Here is a 22,185-nt window from a genome sequence, read left to right as displayed (position 1 = left end):
AGCGGCGTCATTTCTTTCATTCACCTTCGAGGCACACAACCCGTTATGGCTGAAACCTATTAGCGCGCCAAAGCCCGCCGGTTCTGGTCAGGTCTCATCGTAGTAAGGGAAGTAGAAATTCGGGCAAGCGGCCGCCGCGGGCGCCCCAAGAGACCGACCAGTCAAGGGCGCGTGAGAAGCGACCAAGCAGACCCCGTGGCCGAGTCATGCACGGAGGCAAATTGTGGTCGCCCGCGCGCTACATCGAGAGTCGCTCGGGGGCGTCACCGCCCTCCGCTCACCTCAGCAAGGCCTGGGGCTTTAGCCGGCGTCGGCTCAATGACAGCGCCGGCAAATCAGTGGTAAGCGTAATACCCCGGGACGCCGACCGCCTATTTAGGCACTCATTGTGCAACACCCGCCCCCTTTGGCGGCGGCCGAGGGTATCACAGGGCGTTGCAGCCCTCGGAGGCCGTAGGGGCGACATCGCGTCATCTGTGAGCTGACACCGATGTCGCAGCAGCAAAGGATTGCGGTCTCGCGATCCTTTTCTCTAAACGGGCCAGACAAATGAGTTCCGTAGAAATTTGCGAGCAGTTGCTGGACCCTTGTTTTAATGTTAGTCGCAACATCTGTGATACACCTTTCTTATAGTCGGCCACGAACTCGATCGCATTCGAATAATTTTTCTCTCGGAGGAGCGGGAGACCAGGCGAACTCGATTGTCTCTAGGTTTTTCTTTTCCCTTCGGTATGTTTGCAACATTTATTTTTTCTTCCTGCTTACTCAGCTCTAATGGCACGCCAAACAGTACAGTTTGCATAAAGGAAGGGTATAGAACTTGCCTTGGCCCCTATACGTAGCAGAATGCAACACAAGTGAAACCAAATTTATTGCTTAATTAATTCATTTAATTATGGGGTTTTACGTGCCAAAACCACTTCCTGATTATGAGGCACGCCGTTGTGGAGGACTCCGGAAATTTCGACCACCTGGGGTTCTTTAACGTGCACCTAAATCTAAGTACACGGGTGTTTTCGCATTTCGCCCCCACCGAAATGCGGCCGCCGTGGCCGGGATTCGATCCCGCGACCTCGTGCTCAGCAGCCTAACACCATAGCCACTGAGCAACCACGGCGGGTAAATTTATTGCTTAAAAAGCGAGTCTCTAAGTTGAAGAAAAAATTGTCTTCGTGCAGAGATTGAATCCAAGATCGTGCCAATCCAAGATTTGGTAGGCAGTCACTCTACCAAATGAACTTTCACTTCAATACTTCGAAAGAAAATTTTTCTCACCCCATTAATCTAATCAGTACTAAGCGATGCCTACTTTAAATTCCGAACACTGTCCATGCATTTTGGTGCAGTGGAAGGCTTTTGCGTGTCGAAGTACGCTATAGAGCAGTGTTTGTGCAGTACAATAGCCATTCATATTGACTTCGGCGCCTTGGTCAGCTGCGCATTGTACACACAGTGTTACGATCATCACGCCTGATGACAGCCTCTTCAACCTGTTACCAATCGTAGTCCCCTCGTAGGCTTGCAAGCCTGTGGTCCTCACGCACACCTTGTTACTTCAAAGATAGGCTGGAAGGAAGCAACTAGTAAGAAAATGTAAGAGTGCATTTCCAGACTTTCCTTCTATGAACGTAGTTAATTCAACCTAGGTTCGGTACAAAAATCGTTAACAGAAGACAGAATGCGATAAAAAGACGGATCTACGTTTGAATCGAACTTGGCGGGTCTTTCGTTTTTTAGGGACGTTTAATGCCGTTGATAAAAGCTTGCTCTTTAAGGTTTTTCCACGTAGATACATATGTATACAAGTCACTGAGGGAAAATTGAGACAGAATCTGCATTACCCTGTGCAGCGCAGATCGTAGCGAGAACTAAGAAATAAAGCTGGATAAAGCTGGAGCTGGATTGACATGAAATGAAAAAAAAAATTATCCCCCCTCCACTTCCTTGCTGTATGACCGAGAGAACTTTGAGGACATTACGTACCACGTAATAACATTCATTTGACACTGCTCTGATCTACACCGACCATTAGCATATTGCAAAACCAGACATTGATCTTCCGCAACACTTGTACACTGAGTAGGTCAGGTGTCTTTGGAAGTAATTAGACATATTTCATTTGTTCGGTTTTTATTCCCACGCCATATGATCATACACTACGTCATGCGCGATAGACTCCTGAGCAATGATCGATAGCTCTAAATCGGCACCGAAGGGTTCGCCACGAAACGGACGCTTCGTCACCGTAATTACAGTATGCACCTTCCCGAAAATGAGCATCAGGGCCCAAAAGAACTTTCTGTGGGCCTAGTTGGTGCATACTTGACAAACGTCTTTAAAGCGCAAACAGGAGACACGGCACAAACGGAAGGTCATTATTGAAAGTATAGCGCCTTTCCTGTGTACCACCTTCCTTTTGTGCCGTATATCTTGTTTACGCTTTAAAAACATTCGTTGAGCATCAGGGGACAAGAAAATCGCCCTTACACCTCACGAGATCTGCCGAGACGTGGGCGACAGGGCGAAACACCTGTGGAGTTTTAAATATAGCGTACCCGAGCGTATTTGCGTTTTTCTTTTTTTTTTGGACTGCATTCGCGTTCTTTTGCATACTAGTTTATTTTTTTGTTTTTTCCTTGTTTATCCGGCGGTTTGCGTCCTCTAACTTTGGGTGCGCGAAACCTGAAAGTCCCCACTCAAACTTGCGTTGCACTCAACTTCGTAGAACTATTTCGTTTCAATGGATTACAACGAAGATTTGGCGAGGGATGTCACAAAAGTTCGCGCACATGAATAGTTCCTTCAAGGCTTGTTCATTTAAGTACTACGTCCCTGTATAGATCAGCAGTACCTACAGCGACGTTCCTAGTAGCAGCGGAGGCGGCAAAAGATTATTCGCCCACGAGTAAACAATGGTTTTGCTAAACAACCGCAAACATACGAAAACAAACTTAAATGCCATTTCCTAGAGAAAATTTACATTCTGGGGTTCAACGTCCCGAAACTACACAGGGGGTTACGAGCGACGCCGTACTGAAGGGCTCCGGATTGGTTTTGACCAACTGCATTTTTAATTTTTTTAGCGTGCTCCCAAAGCACCGGAACAGGAACAGGAGCCCGCATTAGAATACGGCGGCCGCCGCAACCGGCATCCACTCCACTCAGCAGCGGAACGCAATGTCCACTGAGCTACCGCAGGGAAAGAATTAACGGCTTTACAACACGAGAGCAATATTTGTGGGACAAAACCATGCAGTAAGCGATCTCTCTGATGCCGTACTCGTCAACCTGACTGCGTGTACTAGTTAGTGTCACTGTGTGCATCAGTTAGCGTCATGAACTTTCGGAAACAAGTCCTAAGGTGTGCTCAAAAAGGACCGAAACGTTAGAAAAAGAAACAACATTTTTCTTTTCGACGAGTGCACAGCTCTCAATCGCCAAACTGTTTTCCACGCAGTACTATACACTGCTGCGTTTATGCTATATAAACCACCCTATGTTTCCGACAACAATCACATCGTTATCTCTACTGCACTGCGTTCGCGAATTTTCGGCAACCATTGCTGTAGCACCTGTCATACTCGTATATGTGCTAGCAGGTCGTTTCAGGCACGCACTGCATGGATTAGACTACGCATGTTTCGAACCAATTTACGTCTATCGTACATCGCTAGAATGTTGCGACAAAGAAGTGTCGTAAAAATCGGTACAACAGTCCGCAGAGCGCATTCTCTCTCCCTTTGGACTCGGTGCTGGGTCCCTTGGCGCGACGGAGTACACTTGGCCTGACTGCTGCGCCGTTCGGGTATATTGTATATAGTACGCATATATGCAAGCGTGCAGCAGGGCTGGCAAGCAGCGAGCCACTCCCTCTTAATTTTTTCCTTGCTCTTCTTTTTTTAATTTGTTTTTCTCGATCATAACATCACTCGGCGTGGTGGCTTAGCGACTATGGTGTTGCACTGCTAAACACGAGGTCACGGGATCAAATCCCGGCCGCGGCGGCCGCATTTCGATGGGGGCGAAATGCGAAAGCGCTCGTGCCCCGTGCATTGGCGGCACGTTAAAGATCACCCCCCCCCCCCCCCCCCATGGTGGTGAAAATTAATCCAGTCTTCCACTATGGCGTGCCTCATAATCAAATCGTGTTCTTACCACGCAAAGCAACATAATTCCTTTCTTCATTGGATAGTAATGGATATTTTAGTGCCAGTGAACAGCGCTCACTACTTTTTATCGCATGGAGAAAACTGAATATAGCATAACATAGACATTTCCTGTTGGCGCAGGGAGGAGAAGCGATGCCCCGACCGCTGTGCCTGCTGTTCTTCCTTCTGGTGGCCTGTACGTGGCCCCTGCCGCATCAGCAGGTGAGTTCTCGTTCCCTCTGGCAGCCACGTGATGTATGTGCGCACGCGCGCGAGGAAGAAGCGGCAACGGCTACGAGGCCACCACAGAGGGAAACGCATAAAATCATTTTTTTTTAAGTTTCAAGCATTTGGTTGGACCTTTGAGCCCCAATTTTCTGTTATATAGGAGGCCACCGTAAATTATAGAACGGACGAAAGTAGAGGCAGACGCAAGGTAATTTGTAACAACTTTAAATTGTCAATCTGCCTTTGGCAATTTCGGTTCTACACGGTAATGTAAAGGGCAGTGGAAGGCCATAAATTGTGAGAACTCCGACAACACAAGGATGGGGAACTTCAACTTGGGTCCGATGTTCCGATAAACAGACTGGTCTTGATCGAGGCCTTACTGAAACGCTCCTACTATATAGGATGGAGCTCAGCGCTTGCGTATTCATATGTATACTGCCGTTTAAAGTGTTGTTAGAGCTTTAGGTTGGTTGGTAGAAGCGTGTTGAGATTGCCTGAACGTCATTTTTCTTAATCGAAAGTTTTTCATGTGGCATAAAACGAGTTAAGCATGCTATGGTATAGTTCCTTGGGTTCAATGACGTCCAGCAGTGATCTATGGTATGGTATGGATCTATAGATGCACAGGTGAATGCCTGCTTTTACCCACCTAGCATGTCTTTTTAACTTTTGTTCGCAGACTGAATTCGATGGCTCGATAGCTTTAGCAAATTTCGTGGCAACTTCGGCTTCTGCTAAGGAAAAAAAAATATGCACGCTGTACACTACAGCTCGAAGCGTTAATCGAAACGGCTGAATGAAAGTCCATAAAGTATTGCCGATGCCCGCCTGAGGTAGCTTGTCGTCCTGCTCAAGCCAGAATAGGCAGTCACGTGGCTCGTCCATCAATTGCCGATTGTCCAAACCACTCATCGCTGGCTTGCCTACTCTGTGTTAAGGGGAGTGGGAAATTGTACGGTCTCCAGCGCACAGACGACGTATAGTGCATTTTACAGAGTATATGTCAATATAGCCTCTCATTCATAGATAGGAAACGCCTATTGAAAGCGGCGACTTTTATTCGGCCTTGTGATCATTCCGTGCGATCCCTGGTTGCCTGCAGCGACTGCAGGACCCACGCGCAACGACAATCGGCGAGTTCATGCGTTAAGCTTCGAGGGCGAGCAAGTGTAGCGCCTCTGACTTGCTTGATCTTGAGGCTTTCTGTCGCAGGTATTCATGTGTACGGTACAAAAAGAGCTAGAGAGAGAGAGAGAGAGAGAGAGAGAGAGAGAGAGAGAGAGAGAGAGGTCATAAGGGAAGGACAGGAAGGGTAGCCAAGCTGAGCCCAGTTGACTACCCTGCACTGGGGAAGAGGCAAAGGGGACTAAAAATTAGAATGAAGAGAGGAGTTCACACTTTGCACTGTACACACGCAGTCAAGCGTTCATCGTCAATCACAAGCGGTCATTGAGGCTGGTGCTTTTCAACAACCATAGCAGCGCTTTTGTGGCTTTATACATCGCAGACGCACGAGGCCCCAGTCTGAAGGTTTTCTATTATGTGAAAGGCCTGTCGTCTAAGTGCCCTAAATCTGTCCGAAGGACATTGTCATTAAGCACTGAAGCGCTGCTCATATGTGTGACGTCCTGATAGCCTAAACGAAGGAGCAGCTATTTTTTTTTTTGTGAAAGTGTGGAAGGGACAGATGCTGTCTTTAATGAAAAGGTGATATTTGCCCGGCTGACTGCCTGACACGCTATTCTAAATGCTGCGCGGGATAATTATATACACGGTGATCACACGAAAACACAGCACAAATTGTCATTTAGTCGTGTGGTTTTCAAGAATAGTATATAGAAGAGCAGACACATAGAGAGAGATGGCACTGAAAATGGAGGCGCGGAAGAGATTTAGAAGCGCATGCGCTCTCTAGATGCCGGTGCGTGTGCCTGGCTTGCTGACTAGTATGCTCACTGCTGGAGTGTTCTTACGTGCAGCCACTCGCGTGCAGACGCATCAAACAACGGCAAAACGTTGTCGTTGGCATAGTTGCCTTTGGCGCCGCCAGGCGTAGTCTGCACTTTGCCCCTTTTAGTGTTCCGGCCTGAAATGACAATTATGGGCCCTATGAGCCGCAACACGCGGGACAGCAGTTCTCCGTTGGAGGCCGCATGCCAGAGGATATGCCTAATTTTCGGTGCTCCAACGTTCCATAGATCAAGAACTGATCTTTCTCTCTTGAAAAGTGCCACGGAAGGACAATCACATAGCGCGGTGGCAACTCTTCACTTAATCGAGTTGCCCACTAAAGGTGCAACCGGGCTACGAGTGGACGACGCGCAGTTGAGAGCTCCGGATTGATTGCGATTACCCCGTGTTATCTGTCCTCCCGCTGCAAACTTTCAGTACGCGAGCGTTTCGTGATTGCGTACCTACCGGAATTGCAGCCGCCGTGGTCCGGATGCCGAGAGAGCTTTTGTCACTCGTTCAGTGGGCTGTGAACCTTTGACGAAGGGTGTGTGACACGTTGCTGGGAACTGGGATACCACCGGTGTTGGGGTGGGATGAGCCACTGGCCGCCGTTGAAGTTACAGGCCAGCTGAAGAAGCTCAATGTTATCTCGGTCTAACTACGAGAGAAGACGCGTGTTTTTGTTTTTTTCATTTACTTATATTGCTATGAGCTAAAAGAAAACTATAAGAAGCTTCGATTTTGCTTTATGCAATGTATTTTGCGTTTCACTGGACAACGTGATCGCACATTTGTTAAAGTAGATGGTGAGAAGTAGTACTGTTAGATTAGCTGAATACAAACCGCGCTACCGAGTAGTTTGCGGTAGGCAGTCTTACCCAACCATAACACAATTTTGTTTATGGCACAGTTCATTGTGAACGTATTGAACCTTTGCTACCTTTCGAACGTCGCCAAAATATTAATACAGCAAACAATATGCTAACGAATTCTCAGTGCGTCAATACGTGTTGCGAATTTTTGCGGCGCTTAAATGCTTCCTGATTTGGAAGACCGATGTCGTCGAACTTAGTTTGATTTAGGGAATATCTTTAGACTAAATTGTTTCCTACGCAGAGCCTGGATTTCAACAAAATTCATTTTCGAGAACTGATCTGAAGTTCATGCAGAAGCACTCCGTTCGCGGCAAGTGGCAAGGAATGGCTATCGGATGAGCCATTGTCTATGCGTACAACAAGAGGTCCATGTCAAGCCTGATGCTGGCCAGAGTCGAGGAAGGTTTTTACTCTCCTCGAGCAGCCCGCCCGCGGGCGTTGTCAATGCTGCTTCATTCTTCACGGCCGGGCAGCAAAATCGATGTACACGGAGCGATGAAAACAGACGCGTTTTGTTGGTGGAACAAGGGCTGCGAGTTCTGCACGTCGTATATTTAACTACCAGTTTAGCATTCGACGCTCTGGAGGGTTCGTGGAGTCACAATCGTCCAATTTATGGTGCTCTTCGTGGTAGCCAAGTTCGTTACCTGATTGTTTGTACAGGGGAGCTGTAATCGGACTTTCTGTCAACCTGGGTGCCAGTAATACTGGCCTACATAACATGTGAGTCACAGAAGGAGTCATGTATAAGGCAAACCTGCCGTGGTAGCTCCGTGGATAGGCGTTGTGCTGCTGAACACGCGGTCGCGGGTTCGAACCCGGTCTCGACAGCCGCTTTCCAATGGAGGCGAAAGGCAAAAAAAAAAAAGCGCCGGTGTGCCGTACATTGGGTGCACGTTAAAGAACTCCATGGTGGTGAAAATTATTCCGGAGCCCCCCATATCGGCATCCCTCATAACCCACTGTGGCAGTTTAGGGACGTTAAACCCCACTTTGTTTATTATCTTTAAGGTACGTAGTATGACTTATTCGTGCGATGTAGGTAATTTCAACTTCTTTTGCGTGTGTAGTATGTATGTTTTGTGACATGTAGAGAGACAGGAAAAGCACCGGTGTCCAGCAAGTTATGTTATCGGGCTGAGGTCCCGCCATTGTTTAGTTTTACTTGTAACAAGCCTATCTTACGCTTCAACCACGGAGATGACGCGTAAGGCAAAATTAACGACGAATGCACGTCGTCCTATTTTATCGAAGTTTCACTCCCCTTTTGAACAAACTTCTCACTCATTCCCCCAATGCTGCTGTGTTAGTGAACCAAGAACGAAATCTATTTCCCGGCCCCTTCGTGTTCATCGAGCTCAGTGGCGTGATGTGAAGGCTGCAGATTCAGGCCTCGAAAAGCCTGTTAACGACGCTAAGGAATGTGGCTTTATACGACTGTATTACCTTTCAACATACGGTCAACTCTATGCCGCTGCCGTTTGATATTATACCGCCACGCGTAAGCTGATAGACAGAGCGTCGCACAACAGAATAAACAGCACAGGGGGCACAGGGCAATGACTGTCACGGTAGCGTTTGAATGGTAGCATCATGGCGGTAATTTCCGAATGATGTCAGCACGATCGTATGAAGCCGAAGCTCATGATCACTCATGGCACATTTCACTACTGCGAAACTTGGAATGTCGTTTAACAGAGTAACTAACCTTTATCTTGACAACAAGCGCGCTCCTATAGTGTTCGTGAAGCCGTAATAACGGTAACAAAGCCCTTTGTTCATTTGATACAACCTTATTGTCCTTTTACACGACCATCATGAGTGCTCTAAGAGTGCCGCTTTCAAACGACAAGTTGAATGTGCCATCAGACCCCAATGATTGCAATCCGTACCCTCGACTCGCCAAAGACGCGAACGGTGAGCACGCGAGGGAGTGCCGGAAAGATAAAAGGCCACGTGCTGGTGTTGTTACAACACTTATGAAGTCAGCACAATGGTACAGTCCTTGTGAATAGTTTAGAAGCCCTTCCGATTTAGTGGCCAAATTAGACTCGGGGCCACCTCGCATGCTTGGAGCTCCGAAGTTGAGCAGGGTAAAGAACACTGTCCCTCTCAACCTCTGGGACACTGGAGCAACGAGAGTTCACGGGGCGCTTCAGTGCAGGGCTCCGCCGAAAGGTGCGCTCACACAAGCACTACCTCCGACTCATGTTCCCACTCGGGCGGTTCACAAGTAAATTACTTCTGACCCGCCTTGGTGGCAGATTCTCACCCGCGATGCACCAATTAATTTTGTGGTACACCTTTTAAACAAGCCGAGGCGTTCTCCTTCGTTGTCACTCACCCAAGCAAAAAAAATATGTATAAACATCCGCAGAGTGACTGACCCGTGGAGCTGTGACTCCGTGCCCGTTCGTGTTCTGGCACGGAATGTATGTTCTTATGCCAGCCAGTAGTAGCATTTAGAAAAATAATCTGTGAGAGCAGCACCGAAAATGCCGGAGTTTCAAAAGGACAGGATGCGGCGAACTTCCGCCGCTCGACTTCTTTTGCCTCTTCTTCTCCGCTTCTTATTTCGTTCTTTCTCTGTGCATTACTTTTTGGCCGGAAGGACTGAACACGGAAGGGTAAACGAGACACGCAGGCCAGGCATGCGCCGCGTGCAAAGTTGCCGGGGCGCTCGGGGACGTTACGTTGAAGAGAGGAAAATGTAGGAATAGAAAAAGAAAAGAGTGCAACCCTTTGAAGCGTTCCTTTTTTTTCTTCTTTTTCTTCTTTTTCCGAAATCAACCGCAGAAAATGCGACCTCTCGAGATGAATGTGTACAACGCGCCTTCACTTCTCAGTTAAAAAAAAAATAAAGAGAAGTACGGTATCTCATTTTTCTCCTTTCGTTTGGTTTCTTTTTTATATTCTTCTTAAAAGCAGCTTAATGGAGAGAGAAAGACGGGTTCTGCAAAATTGGCCAACAGAGCGTGCAGCTCTGACGCCCGGACAGCTGCTTTGCAGCAGCTGTCCGTGCGGTCGCTCTATCGTGGAGCAGCCGCGAGAAGAGGAGGGGGAAAAAGTAGTACTCGTGAACTCAGAATTGCATAACCTTGAGTACTATTGCGGAGCAAAATGGAAACGATCACGAATAAGAACGTCGTATACGGTATCTCTATTGAAGCACGAATTGATGAAGGCTGCTCTGCGGCTTCTCACCGTAAATGTGCATATCGCGTGTCCCGGCTCAATTTCTGCAGTGTGGCTTTGTTTCCACGCTTTTTTCACCTTCTGAAGTGGAGCGCGCCAGGAGGTAGGAAATGTGACGGGGAGGGGGGCATTCCTTACGCTTATCTTTGTTCTTATTTTTCTGCTTGGTACGCCTCCTTTAGTGTCACCGGAATACTAATTGCTTCGCACGCCCCCATAACACCGTTCTCATATTATCTCTCTCTCTCTCTCTCTGTCTCTCTCTCTATGGAGAACATTTGTTACCCTTCTTGCTCCTTTCGGGTGCAGAAGCGCAACTTGCAGCTTCACACAGTTCCGCTGGTGCATTGTCTATCATGTGTTCCCACACGGACACTCTAAACGGCGGAAGTCAGGTTCAGATGAAATGCATGGCATAAACTCTCGTATGCTAAGTGATCGCATCAAGGCTGCCAAAGTCGAGGCCATTGATGCGCAGTGAGCGAGGGTTGCTTATCCTAGAAAGTGCATCGTCTCAGGTCTCTCCTCACGTAATTGCAAATGTACTGGTGCCCAGAGGCGAGCTTCTACGTCACGTGCAACGCCTGCGATGCTCCGTCGCTCGTGTCCGACCAAGCACTCTGAGGCTCCTCTCCGTCTTGCTCGCAATCCTTGACGACCTGGAACCCATTGGATAACGTGCGTGCACGAATGGATGTTGCACGCATGTACTACATTTGCAACTTCGTGCATGCGTGTAATGGCAGGTCGCTATCTTGGACGTCTGTACGGGCGCCTTAGGTGTATCTTAGGATGATAAGCGAGTCATATTTATGTGTTCTTTCCGCTACGACAAGGATTATCACCAGCGATTCGGCGTTTCCAGGTGTTGAAACGTTGAAATACACTGCACTACGTACCGTGTACTGCTGGTTTGCTGACATTGGCCTTTCGGCATTATGACTGGCGTCTGTGTAATATAAGTTTTGGCTGCGTGTCATTGTCGATGTTTTTTTTTGTATTATACTTTTTTTGCGTGTGCGTTTGTGAACGTGCTCTAGTTTCCCGCATAATAAAGGAAGATCGATAGCGATGGTTTTAACGTTCGACGATGGCACATAAAGGAAAAGACTTCGAAAAGCTTAGAAAAGCAAATAGCGTTTCAAAACGTTTCTAAGACAGCCTTTCATATCGACATTCTCCTTACATGCGAGAAACAGTCGCCACTGCGCTGATATTTCAAATATTTCTTTTCTCTCCTTCTTTCACGAAATGAAGATAAAACGCTTCGAGTCTCTGAGTCATCCTCCCTACGTCCTCATAAAGGGCATGCATTACGGATCAATCAATATTAGGCAGTGTATTAGCGGCGCTGTTGAGGCAGGCGTGCATATATTTCTCGATGGGAGACGGCATAGAGAGCCCACCATCACGAGCGTGGGCCCACAACGGCCAGTACGGGAGCAGACTCACAGAAGAAAAATAGATGCAAAAAAAAGTCGTAAGCACGATCAAACCAATCAAGTTCGAATGGGCAAAGCAGCACGAGCGCATGCCTGCTGCAGGAAGTGCACGTACGTGTTCTGTCCGGCGGGCTACCGTGAGACGCAGGTCGAGTCTGTCCCGCTTGCCTGCTATTTTTTTTATTTTTCCAAAGCGCGCAGCTCACGTCCCTCGACGCACGTTCGCAAATCTGCAAGCCTCAGCACCCGTGTTCCGCATTTGCTACTATACAACGCGCGTATTTCGCGCGCGCGTTGTGCTTACACGCCCAAATGGCAGTCGAAGAATAGGAACGTGCAACGGCGGTTTTTATGTGTCCGGAAGCAAGGGGTCTTATGAGTGGCATCTTTAAGTAGTCGTGTTAAAGGGGATGAGGACGATCGCCGCGAACACTAGGTTGCGCTGGCGCATTTCGTTGCGTTCGGAAGGGTCCACTGCTCAGGTTTCTCTTGACTCACTGCATCAATGAGCGCTACGCGTGAGAACATCGCCCGTAAATCACATGCGGAACCGGCTTGACGCAAGCAATACAGCATAGGCGCTGCTGGCACACGTCTAGCAGGATGTCACCTTTGGCAGTTTGATAATTATCATTTTTGTTACAAGTGGCGTTGCAACTTGCGAGCCGTGCTTCTAGTACACGTTTTTTTGCCTGTGCCCCGTTCGTAACGCGCTTTTGCAAGTTTATTACGCGCCTAGCGAGAAAGAGATAGAGAGAGAGAAATTATGCATAGAAAGGCAGGGAGCTTAACCTGAGGTAGTTCCGATTGGCTACCTACATGGTGGGAAGGTGTAGGGGGGGGGGATAGAGAAGGAGAGCGAAAGGGGGAGAGACAGAGGCGCCTGTGGGCTCGGTATAATGTCCATATAGCCAATCTTTGTTGATAACGCCGCGTCTGTCGATTCTTCTTTTCAAGGTTGCCGTCGCTCTTGCTATATATACCCTACAGACTCGTGTAAGGGCCGCACATTTTTTCACAATTTTGACGAGGTGCGGCCCTTACACGGTACCCCACCTTTTGGTCAAAATGGTGCCGGCGTAGCTGGCGACTTGTGCGAACTCCGGATCCCCGGATGTACCATTGCACCAGAGCTGCGTACATGATTACCACGCAGCTCTCACCGTCTAGTAGCGATTCACGGAACTACGCAGCGCGCAAAAATTCACTGGAGCGTGCGCTCGGCATCGGGGCACTGAACGCGATCGCTTCTCCGTTGTAATTTTCTTTTCCAAATTTTAAGCTGCCAAATTGGCGATGCGGTCCTTACCCGGGTGTGGCCCTTACACTACTTTGTACGGTAGTTACCTGCTTTTTTACGAATGTGATTCACCGAAACTCAAGTTATATCTTAGAATAGCTCGGCACTTCTCTATACACAGGCGAGTAATCGCGTTGTGTATGCCCGTGAGTGAAAATTTAGCTCTAATCACGCATGAGTACAAAACTTTGTGTGCTTGGAACGGAGAAGAAATTGGACGCTGTGGAAGCTGTACATACTTAAGTGCGGAAGTGCATATGCTAGCGCTTGCCCGTGCCAGTCCTGTTCAATCGTCCTCTGATATCACCGATCGGTCAGGTGACCATGTAGGGTATGCGCTAATCACTTAATGTTAATGTTCTTGCGGCCGAGGGTTATCGCTCGCTGTGTGCGCGTTCGCTTCGGCGAGATGCATGAACCGCATTATTCTGCGGCATTCTTCTCCCGGCGTGCGCCCGCCCCAGATGGCGTCGATAACCTTCCCGCGCGACTCGAAGGTCAACGCGAGCAGCTAAAGATCGCCCTCGCGCATATCAGGCAGTGGTGGACGCGGCGTCGATCGGCGTCGATCGACGCGGGGGCGTTTCCACATCGCTCCGCATATCCGCAGTGCACGCGTGTGCCAGCAGGTCAAGCCATAGCGTCATGTAGGTCGAACTGCCGCCATGAATCCACAACTTTTTCACTCTTTTTTCTTCCGTCCGTGCTTGTACAAACTTCACGCGCGCGGCTCCGCGGGAATTTCGGCGCAGCGACCTGTTGCCCGAGCTGTTCTCATCAGGTCTGCGGCGCACGTTGTGCGGCTGTAAATACGGCAGCAGGTGCGCCTCCTCTAATGCATATATATACGCGCGCCACCTTGCTATCAGGGTCAGGCGAAGGCCGCTCACCGGCAGCTCGCGCTGCAGTCGTGGGCCGTTTCATCCGGGCTGCCACGGGAAAAGCTCCTCCTTCTCGTGCGTTCCTGGAGAAAAGGGGCTGTGAGGGGGGGAGGCACGGTTAAACAGCCAAATTCTTGCGATGGCCCCCACGCATGCGCCACGTAACGGCAGCCATGGCCCGAAGGAGGGACCGGCGCCCTGGCAGTTTGTCTTCGCGCCGGTCCCTGTAAAGCGAGCTCGGCTATTTGGCCCGCGTGCTGCGTGAAGGATCTCGAATGTAACCTGCGTGGCATCAGTGTATATCTTTCTCGGAGAAGGGCTGTGCAGCCGCCTATATCGCCGCCCAGATGGAAGCGAAATATTATGCCTCGCGGCAAGCCGAAAGCAAGAAAGTAATAAAAAAAAAGGAATAGCTGACGGCTTATTTACCAAGATGACCGAACTCACGCCGGTCCATTAGGTGTGCGCGCGGAGAATAAATCCGCGAGCACAACTCATCCGATCGCGTGCTTCCCATGCTATACGGGGGCATTGGACAGCGCGAGAGGAAGGAACCCCAACCACTGACAGGCCCAGCGATGTGTGCGTATAGCCAGAAGCAAAGATTGAGCACGCCAGATCGCAAGCGTCAGCCGTGTAGCGTATAAAATAACCGTTACACGTTCTGCTGCACTACGTCGAGTTTACGTTCTGCTCGCACCCGTGCACGCGGGATGATCTTGAATCAGAGCACGGAAACTTTTTAGATCAAGCCGATTGCAACAACACCGATCTATCTGTCTTATTCCGCCGAATATAGGCTCCGCGTTTTAAAGTAAGTAGAACGGTAGACGCTTAATTGTCGGCTTAAAATGTGACAATTTAAGGATTTTCGGGTTATCCATGCGTTTATCATACGTGCTGGATCTCTCACAGGTGTTTGATGCCACAGGCGCATATGTTTTTCTGTTCGTTGTATATGGGGAACAAACCTAAAACTTTATATTCTTCCAAAATACGTCCAAAACCTGGCAACACTTTGAAACTCAAAATTACCGCTTGTATGGGGTGTCCGGCGTAACTTGAGCCAAACTGCAGATACATGCAAATGCTGGACTGGACAGTACCAAGTTAATGTTGTTTGCCGTCGCTTGGAGATACTCAGATTATTTCTTGCATTCCACCTAATTAGATTATTAGTCTCAATCAATTAAGAAACTTCTCAAATATTCTAATTAGATTAAAAGTGTCAATGAGAAAATAGTGGAGCAACATGAAAAACTCCTGATACGACTTTCTGTTGCTCAATACGAACTGCATAAAAATGTTTTTCCGAGCGTGAAAGAAGCCCGCGAATACTTGCGAAGTTCCTCCAGCGACCAGTCGCGCGGCAATTTTTCAGTTACATAATCACTTTTTTATACGGTTCTTATTACATATACTGATATGTTACGAACTTGAACAACACATTTTTTTTAAAATACCACGGTTAGATGCCAGAAGCGAGATATCCATGTAAGTGGACAAAGAAACCATCTCCTCATGTTTGCTGTAGTAAAGACTGCATTTGATGATACGTCCTCAATTTTTATGGCACCTCGCGGTATTTGAAGCGCACTTCCCGGTCGCTTATCGTCGTTTGCAACGACGCAGCCGTTTAGATCGAATTGTTGACGACTTCCCCGAAAGTTGATGTAAACAATAAGGCTAAACCACGTCCCTACAGTTCTGCATGCATCCGACTTCACCATCCTGGCCGTAACCGTTGCGTAATTACTTCATAGTTACTTTTGATGGCAACTAAAAGTGACGTGCAATAATAATGTATATTTAGGGGTCTCAGGAGGATATACAGCAACGACAAAAAAGAAAAAGAAAACGTCAAGTGCGTTGGCTAACTCTGATGATAGCGGCATAAATGTGAAAGTCCTTGTATGACGTTCTGCTTGCACAATGTTTTCTGACAAGAAATGAACTCGATTGCTAAATCTAAAATAGCAGGGATTGCACGTCCGTATAGGAAAACGGCACCGGTATCATACGGCGCCGTACCCGCCATGCTTGCTCAATGGCTATGGTGTTGGGCTGCTGAGCACGAGGTCGCGAGATCGAATCCCGGCCACGGCGGCCGCATTTCGATGGGGGGTGAAATGCGAAAACACTCGTGGGTACTTAGATTTAGGTGCACGTTAAGGAAGCCCAGGTGGTCGAAATTTCCGGAGTCCTCCACTACGGCGTGCCTCATAATCAGAAAGTGGTTTTGGCACGTAAAACCCCATAATTTAAAAAAAAATCATTCGGCGCCGTCATCTACGTGCGTGGGCACAGACGAGGACCGCGAAGACACGGGTCGCTTACACTCAGGCTCTATCGCTTTAGAAGGTGACGGGCGACGCGGTCTTCTGCACGAAGAAGGAAACTCGTATGCAATCCGCAGCTACCGAGTCGTGCTATTAGTATGTGCGAAGGCGTGCACTTTCAAAAGTCAAATTTAGCTCCACGATGTTTTCTTTATTTTCCTCTCGCAATCCATAAAGGCGTCGAAATACGACGTCGTATCTTAGAGCGAAGCACTCCCATGCGCGTGGTGCAAACGTGTGCTACGCTGCAAGAATTTCGGCAAGCAGAGGATATCAGCCACGATCCTTCCTGTTAATAGTCGCACAGTGGATTATCGACCCGCGGTTAGCGACAAAAGAGATCTCAGTTCTGACTGAGCGCGCGTGACCATGCAACTCGGGCACAACATACGACTGGGCACTTCTTGCGTACCATATGGTTTGGCTGCCGGCAAACTTATTCTATTAAGAATTTATCTACACACGCGATGCGTCGAAAAACTCCTCACCTCTACGCATCGTATATATGTTGTTCTCCTTGAAATGGAAATATCAATGACTTCTCCTGGTCGGACGTCACCATCCGGCCATGTTAAATGGAATGTCCGACACACTGTCGGGTTCCATGAATGAAGGAATGCGTGCTACGGGCGCAGCCTGTTATTTAATCAACCATGAAAACAGATTAACATTCTGACGCTTTTTTCCCCTCTCTTACAGCAACATATTTCACATGAAATATACTTTACGCTTTGTTTGTATGAGCGAGTACGCCGTAAAGCACCACAGTTCGTGCAATGCCGGAACGCTGAACGTGAAATAAAAACAAAGAAATGTTGCCGGTGTACTTTACTGCGATAGCTTCCAGCAACAATACGTGCCGCGAACATGGATTGACGGGCAAGGCTAATTAGGCGCTTCAGTGTTACATTCTTTGCAATGAACTGTATAGTGCACACAGATTGCAAATTGTCGCAGCCTACCCTATAACGTTATGAGCAGTCGTAGCAAGAATAATCGAGATATTCGCTTGGATCATAGTGCTTGCCTTTTTTACTGAAACTTGAACAAGGCGCGCTGACGTTGTCTTGAGTGACAACCCCTTAAATGAAATGGTAAACATTAACCTTACAGTAGAACATTTCATAATGTCATGCCTGCAAAATAAGCGCGTCTTTCTTGCAGATACCGTCACCATTAAAACCAAAGACATGAAAGGCTTGAAATTTTGCTTTCACAGGTTGTCGGGGATATATCTCAAATTTAGAAGGCCATTTCGGCCAGAATTTGTGAGTCTCTATTCTCTATGCACACGTTAATGTAATGTTCTCTATACGAGACGACGGGCTGGTGATCATTGTGCCAGGTTACGCTGGAAAGCCCCATTGTGCATTGCAGTAGGTGTGTGCTGTATGCACATTGTGCCATTCCGGATACCACACCATATCGTAGGTTTGCGCAAAGGACGCACATTATTATGTAGAGGAAGCAGCAAACACTTGTCGCACGTTGCAATTTATAGTATGGGCATGCTGATCGCATGCTGCGGCTTTCGAGTATGTTTTGAGAACACACGTAATTTATTTTGTCTGTTTCTCACGTTATATACAGGAATATTGGTTCAAGCACACCATGGGTGCGATCTTGTACGCGTTCCAAAATCGAACGGAGGCGGTCCGTTCTTTACGTCACGAAATAGGCAGTCCTTTCCGTTGTGTTCGTCCGACAGCAGACGACACGGAATGATTGACAGCAGATATCAGGTCCCAATTGACGTCATGGCGTTCGTCATGGTTCAAATTCACCAATCGTGTGCGGCTCGGTGGAACGGACGGCCTCCGTTCTATTTTGGAACGCGTACAAGATCGCACCCCATTAGTGCGTCGGCTGCTGCGAAAAAAAAAAGAATTAACACGATCCATTTACGTGAATGCAATGTGTGCGTCCGATTCCTTTACGTGGATGGCGAGTGAGCCTGACTTTATTTTTGTTGCGCAGGTGTGGGCCAAGGAGATCGACAAGGCGCAGGACCTGCAGCAGGAAGAGACGGCGCACATCCCGGCCGAGCATCGCGGAGGTGGCGGCTACGAGCCTCCCGAGCCGCCGCAGCAGCGGCCGCACCACGAGGCGTCAGCTGGTCACGTGGCCGCCGTGCCTGTCATCCCGATCCACGACCACCATGGTGACCACCACGGCGACCACCACGGTGACCACCACGCGGTGGCGGCCGTGGGGCCGCAGGATCCGGGCGATCCGTGGCCCCTGGGCCGGCCCGACATGCCACAGATCAAGAGTCTCAATGTCAAGTGCGAGAAGAATCACATGAAGGTGTTCCTCGAGTTCGATCGGCCATTCCACGGAATGATCTTCAGCAAAGGTCACTACAGCGACCCCAAGTGTGTGCACCTGCCGCCGAACACGGGACACATCGCCGTCAACTTCGACATCTTCCTGGGCAGCTGCGGCATGTCGAGCAGCCAGCAGGGCGGCTACGACAACCTCGGCAGCGGCGTGTTCATCGAAGACACCATCATCGTCCAGTACGACCCGCAGGTCCAAGAGATCTGGGATCAGGCACGCCGGCTACGTTGCACGTGGTACGACTTCTACGAGAAGGCGGTCACTTTTCGTCCCTTCAACGTCGACATGCTGGACGCAGTGACTGCCAACTTTCTTGGAGACAACATCCAGTGCTGGATGCAGATCCAGGTGGGCAAAGGACCCTGGGCCAGCGAGGTTGCCGGCATCGTCAAAATCGGCCAGACCATGACCATGGTTCTGGCCATCAAGGACGACGAGAACAAGTTCGACATGCTGGTGCGCAACTGCATTGCACACGATGGTAAGCACCAGCCCATCGTGCTGGTCGACGAATACGGATGCGTAGCACGCCCGAAGATCATGAGCCGCTTCCAGAAGATAAAAAATTTCGGTGCCTCGGCGTCGGTCGTGTCATACGCCTACTTCCAGGCCTTCAAGTTCCCGGACTCGATGAATGTGCACTTCCAGTGCGTCATCCAGGTGTGCCGCTACGAGTGTCCCGAGCCCAAATGCGACGGCGATGCGGCACTGGGCGGTCACTACTTGCCGGCACCACGCGACCCCTCGTCGGCGTACTCGGAGCAGAAGGCGCACTTCGTCAAGCCGTCTGAGTCGCAAAAGCAGACCGTCTCCGTGACCAAGAAACAAGGCGCCGTCACTGTGTCGACGGACCCGCCCAAGGAGAATTCGCCTCCCGTCTTTTACAACCGACAGGGTGAGCAGCTGCCCAGCGACAACGACGTGGTGCACTCGAACACGGGCTACGCGATCGCGCACACGGGCGGCATGCCGCGCTCGCACGACGCTCGCCGGCGCCGGCGAGAGGTTGGTGCCGACGCGACCGACATCCAGACGCAGAAGGTCATCCAGGTGGTGGCACCGGGTGACGTCGCCTTCAACCTGCCTACCGGAGACAACGACACCCTCGTCGACGTGTACAGCAGCCGCTCCGCCACGGCCGACGGAAACATTTGCATCTCACTCCCTGGCTTTGCTGCGGGTCTCATCGTGCTCTTGCTGCTGCTCATTGTATCTATGTTGGTCGCCTCGTTCCTCTTCGTGCGCGTGCGCCACATTGCGAACAGCAAAAACCACGATCAGATAATCTCCTACGACAGCCCCGAGTTCGTCAAGGTGGCCATCACACCACAGTGAAGACCTCATGCTCCTCGCCAGAGCTGCGGTTCCTGCGTCTTCCCCGGATGCTCCTGCCTCCGCGCAAGCAAGAGCGTGGAAGACGCAGGCGCAGCGTGAACGACGACGACAGGCAGTGGGGGATCGTGTGGCCTGTGAAGTGAATTTCGGTGTGGCAACTGCCTTCAACTGAGTAGGAAGAGCAAAGAACAATGCGATAGAGCTGACTGATCTGCTGCGACAGTATCACTTGGCCAGTCGCATTTAGACTAACAAGGTCGAACATAGCGGCGAGGAATAGTCCCTCTTCTTGCCATTGCCTAACGTCACGTGACCCGCAGGCAAGCAGAGCCAGCCAAATAGTGCACGGAAAGGAACGCATATGAGGTCGCGGGACTTTTATTATTTTTCCCCCTCTGCGGCGTCAAATGCCATACAGTCTTGAGAATATTATTTGCTTCGGGCATTCCTTTCGGAAGATACTTCATTGCAGGATGACAATCATTATTTCCTGTATACATTAATGCCCTCATCATCGCTCTTTGTTGCAGATAGATAATAACATTCCAGAAGACTTCTTACCGAGGTTTTACTGGACCCCATACGTAACAAATTTTCAGGAACAAATTTTTCAGAGCCTAGCCGCTGACGCAGTCGCAAAATGGGGAGATGGGCCCTGAGACAGGAATGGCAGAGCCATTCGTAGTTTTCTGCAAAGACAGCGTTTGATTAGCACTAAATCAGTGTGAGCGCCATAAAGAAATAATCCCTTTGTAGAGCTTATAAAACAAATGGCAACGGCATATACCGTCGCCGAAGGTATGCGTCGTTAGCGCTGTTTTGTGCTCAGGTACGCAGGCAAATCGTTCTGGCTGTTCTGGAAACAGCATAGCTGCGCGCGGCATGTTCAAGACAACGGCTTCAGTTTCGCTGCTGCCAGATCTTCATGCATTCAGGAGAATATTAGTCATCCAGTGACGCGCACGCGCCGACGTATGTTTCCTCTCCTTTTTTAAACATTCTTTTGTTGTATAGACGTCCGCTATGGCATGCAGTGTGCAACGCGATAGATTCGCAGCCTTGCCTGTCCGCGCTTCTTTTTTGTAACATATTTATTTCGTGTTGGCAATACCACCGTGCTATTTTGTTGTTGCAAGCGTACGCGTATATCCTGTTGTTGAAGTTGATGGACACTAATCGTCAGTAGTGTTGCACCGTGGGACCTGGACTCTTAGTTTTACGGCCTTCTTACTTGAATGCATTGTTCCTGAACGTGTGTGAGTGTCCTTGCTCAACGCTTTCTTTTCTTATTTCTTGCTCGGAGTTGTAAGCCAGCGGTATATACTGCAACTTCTTATTGTGTATGCTGAAAAAAAAAAAAGAGACCGCAAACACGGGGTTATGTGTCCGCACTCTTAAGATGTAGCCGACTGGACCTTTAGGAGCACGGGTGCATGCAGTGCACGGTTAGCTTCCACCTGGCTCCAGGTACGGGACGAGAGGCGGTGCGACTATCGCAGCTTTGAATGACAGAACATTCCACGGAACCACTGGAAGCAGGCTTGGAAGCCTTGTCATGACGGAATCCTGCCAGGCATTGAAGTTTCAAGCACTGTCCAAGTGTGGTCTCCGCCCTCCATGTGTAACTTGGCGGCCGGTTGTTCTCAGTGAAACAAACACTTCAGGATGTCGGTTTTGTTTCGTCTCACGGGGCATTGTGTCTCTCTCTCTCTTGATGACTTTGTACTATAGAGATATACTGAATGCACTGTCCCAGTCACACTTGTTTAGAGCGCTTTTGTTGCCCTCAAAGGGCTCGTAGAAGGTATAGGTACTGCACTTGGTGTGGACGTTTGCTATTATTTTTTTAAACACTTGGCGAAGCCTTCTCTTCGCTGCTAACAGCTGCTGGAAAAGTCTCGTGTTCCTACCTACCGACCGACAAGCAGAAATTGCGTGTCTTTAACAAGTGTGATAGGGACGACGGACGCAGAGTTTCTTTGCTAGGCGAAGAGGTGCGGGTACAGTCTTCGCGAAAGAACCGCGCAGCGCTTTTCCCGCTGTGTACCCAGTCACGTCGCCTTCTGTACAGCTCTTCATCGTCTTCTTGTTCTCTCCCGCCTATCTGTCTGTCTATGTTGCACCATCCATTCAAACGCCCTGCAGT

At 49.2% G+C, this 22,185-nt stretch overlaps 1 protein-coding gene across 1 annotated transcript; it reads left to right on the top strand.

The window, feature by feature from the left end:
* The first annotated feature begins 206 nt into the window (after positions 1-206).
* LOC142582980 (uncharacterized) lies at positions 207-20,039 on the top strand. Its single transcript, XM_075693219.1, has 3 exons — positions 207-341; positions 4,290-4,370; positions 18,342-20,039. The coding sequence occupies exons 1-3, from the start codon at positions 207-209 to the stop codon at positions 20,037-20,039; spliced, it is 1,914 nt and encodes a 637-aa protein (XP_075549334.1).
* Positions 20,040-22,185: the final 2,146 nt, after the last annotated feature.

Source organism: Dermacentor variabilis, chromosome 1 (genome assembly GCF_050947875.1).
Source record: "Dermacentor variabilis isolate Ectoservices chromosome 1, ASM5094787v1, whole genome shotgun sequence".
Classification (NCBI taxonomy): domain Eukaryota; kingdom Metazoa; phylum Arthropoda; class Arachnida; order Ixodida; family Ixodidae; genus Dermacentor; species Dermacentor variabilis.
Note: the sequence above shows the minus strand (reverse complement) of the source record. Positions and strands in the feature narration are given on the sequence as shown.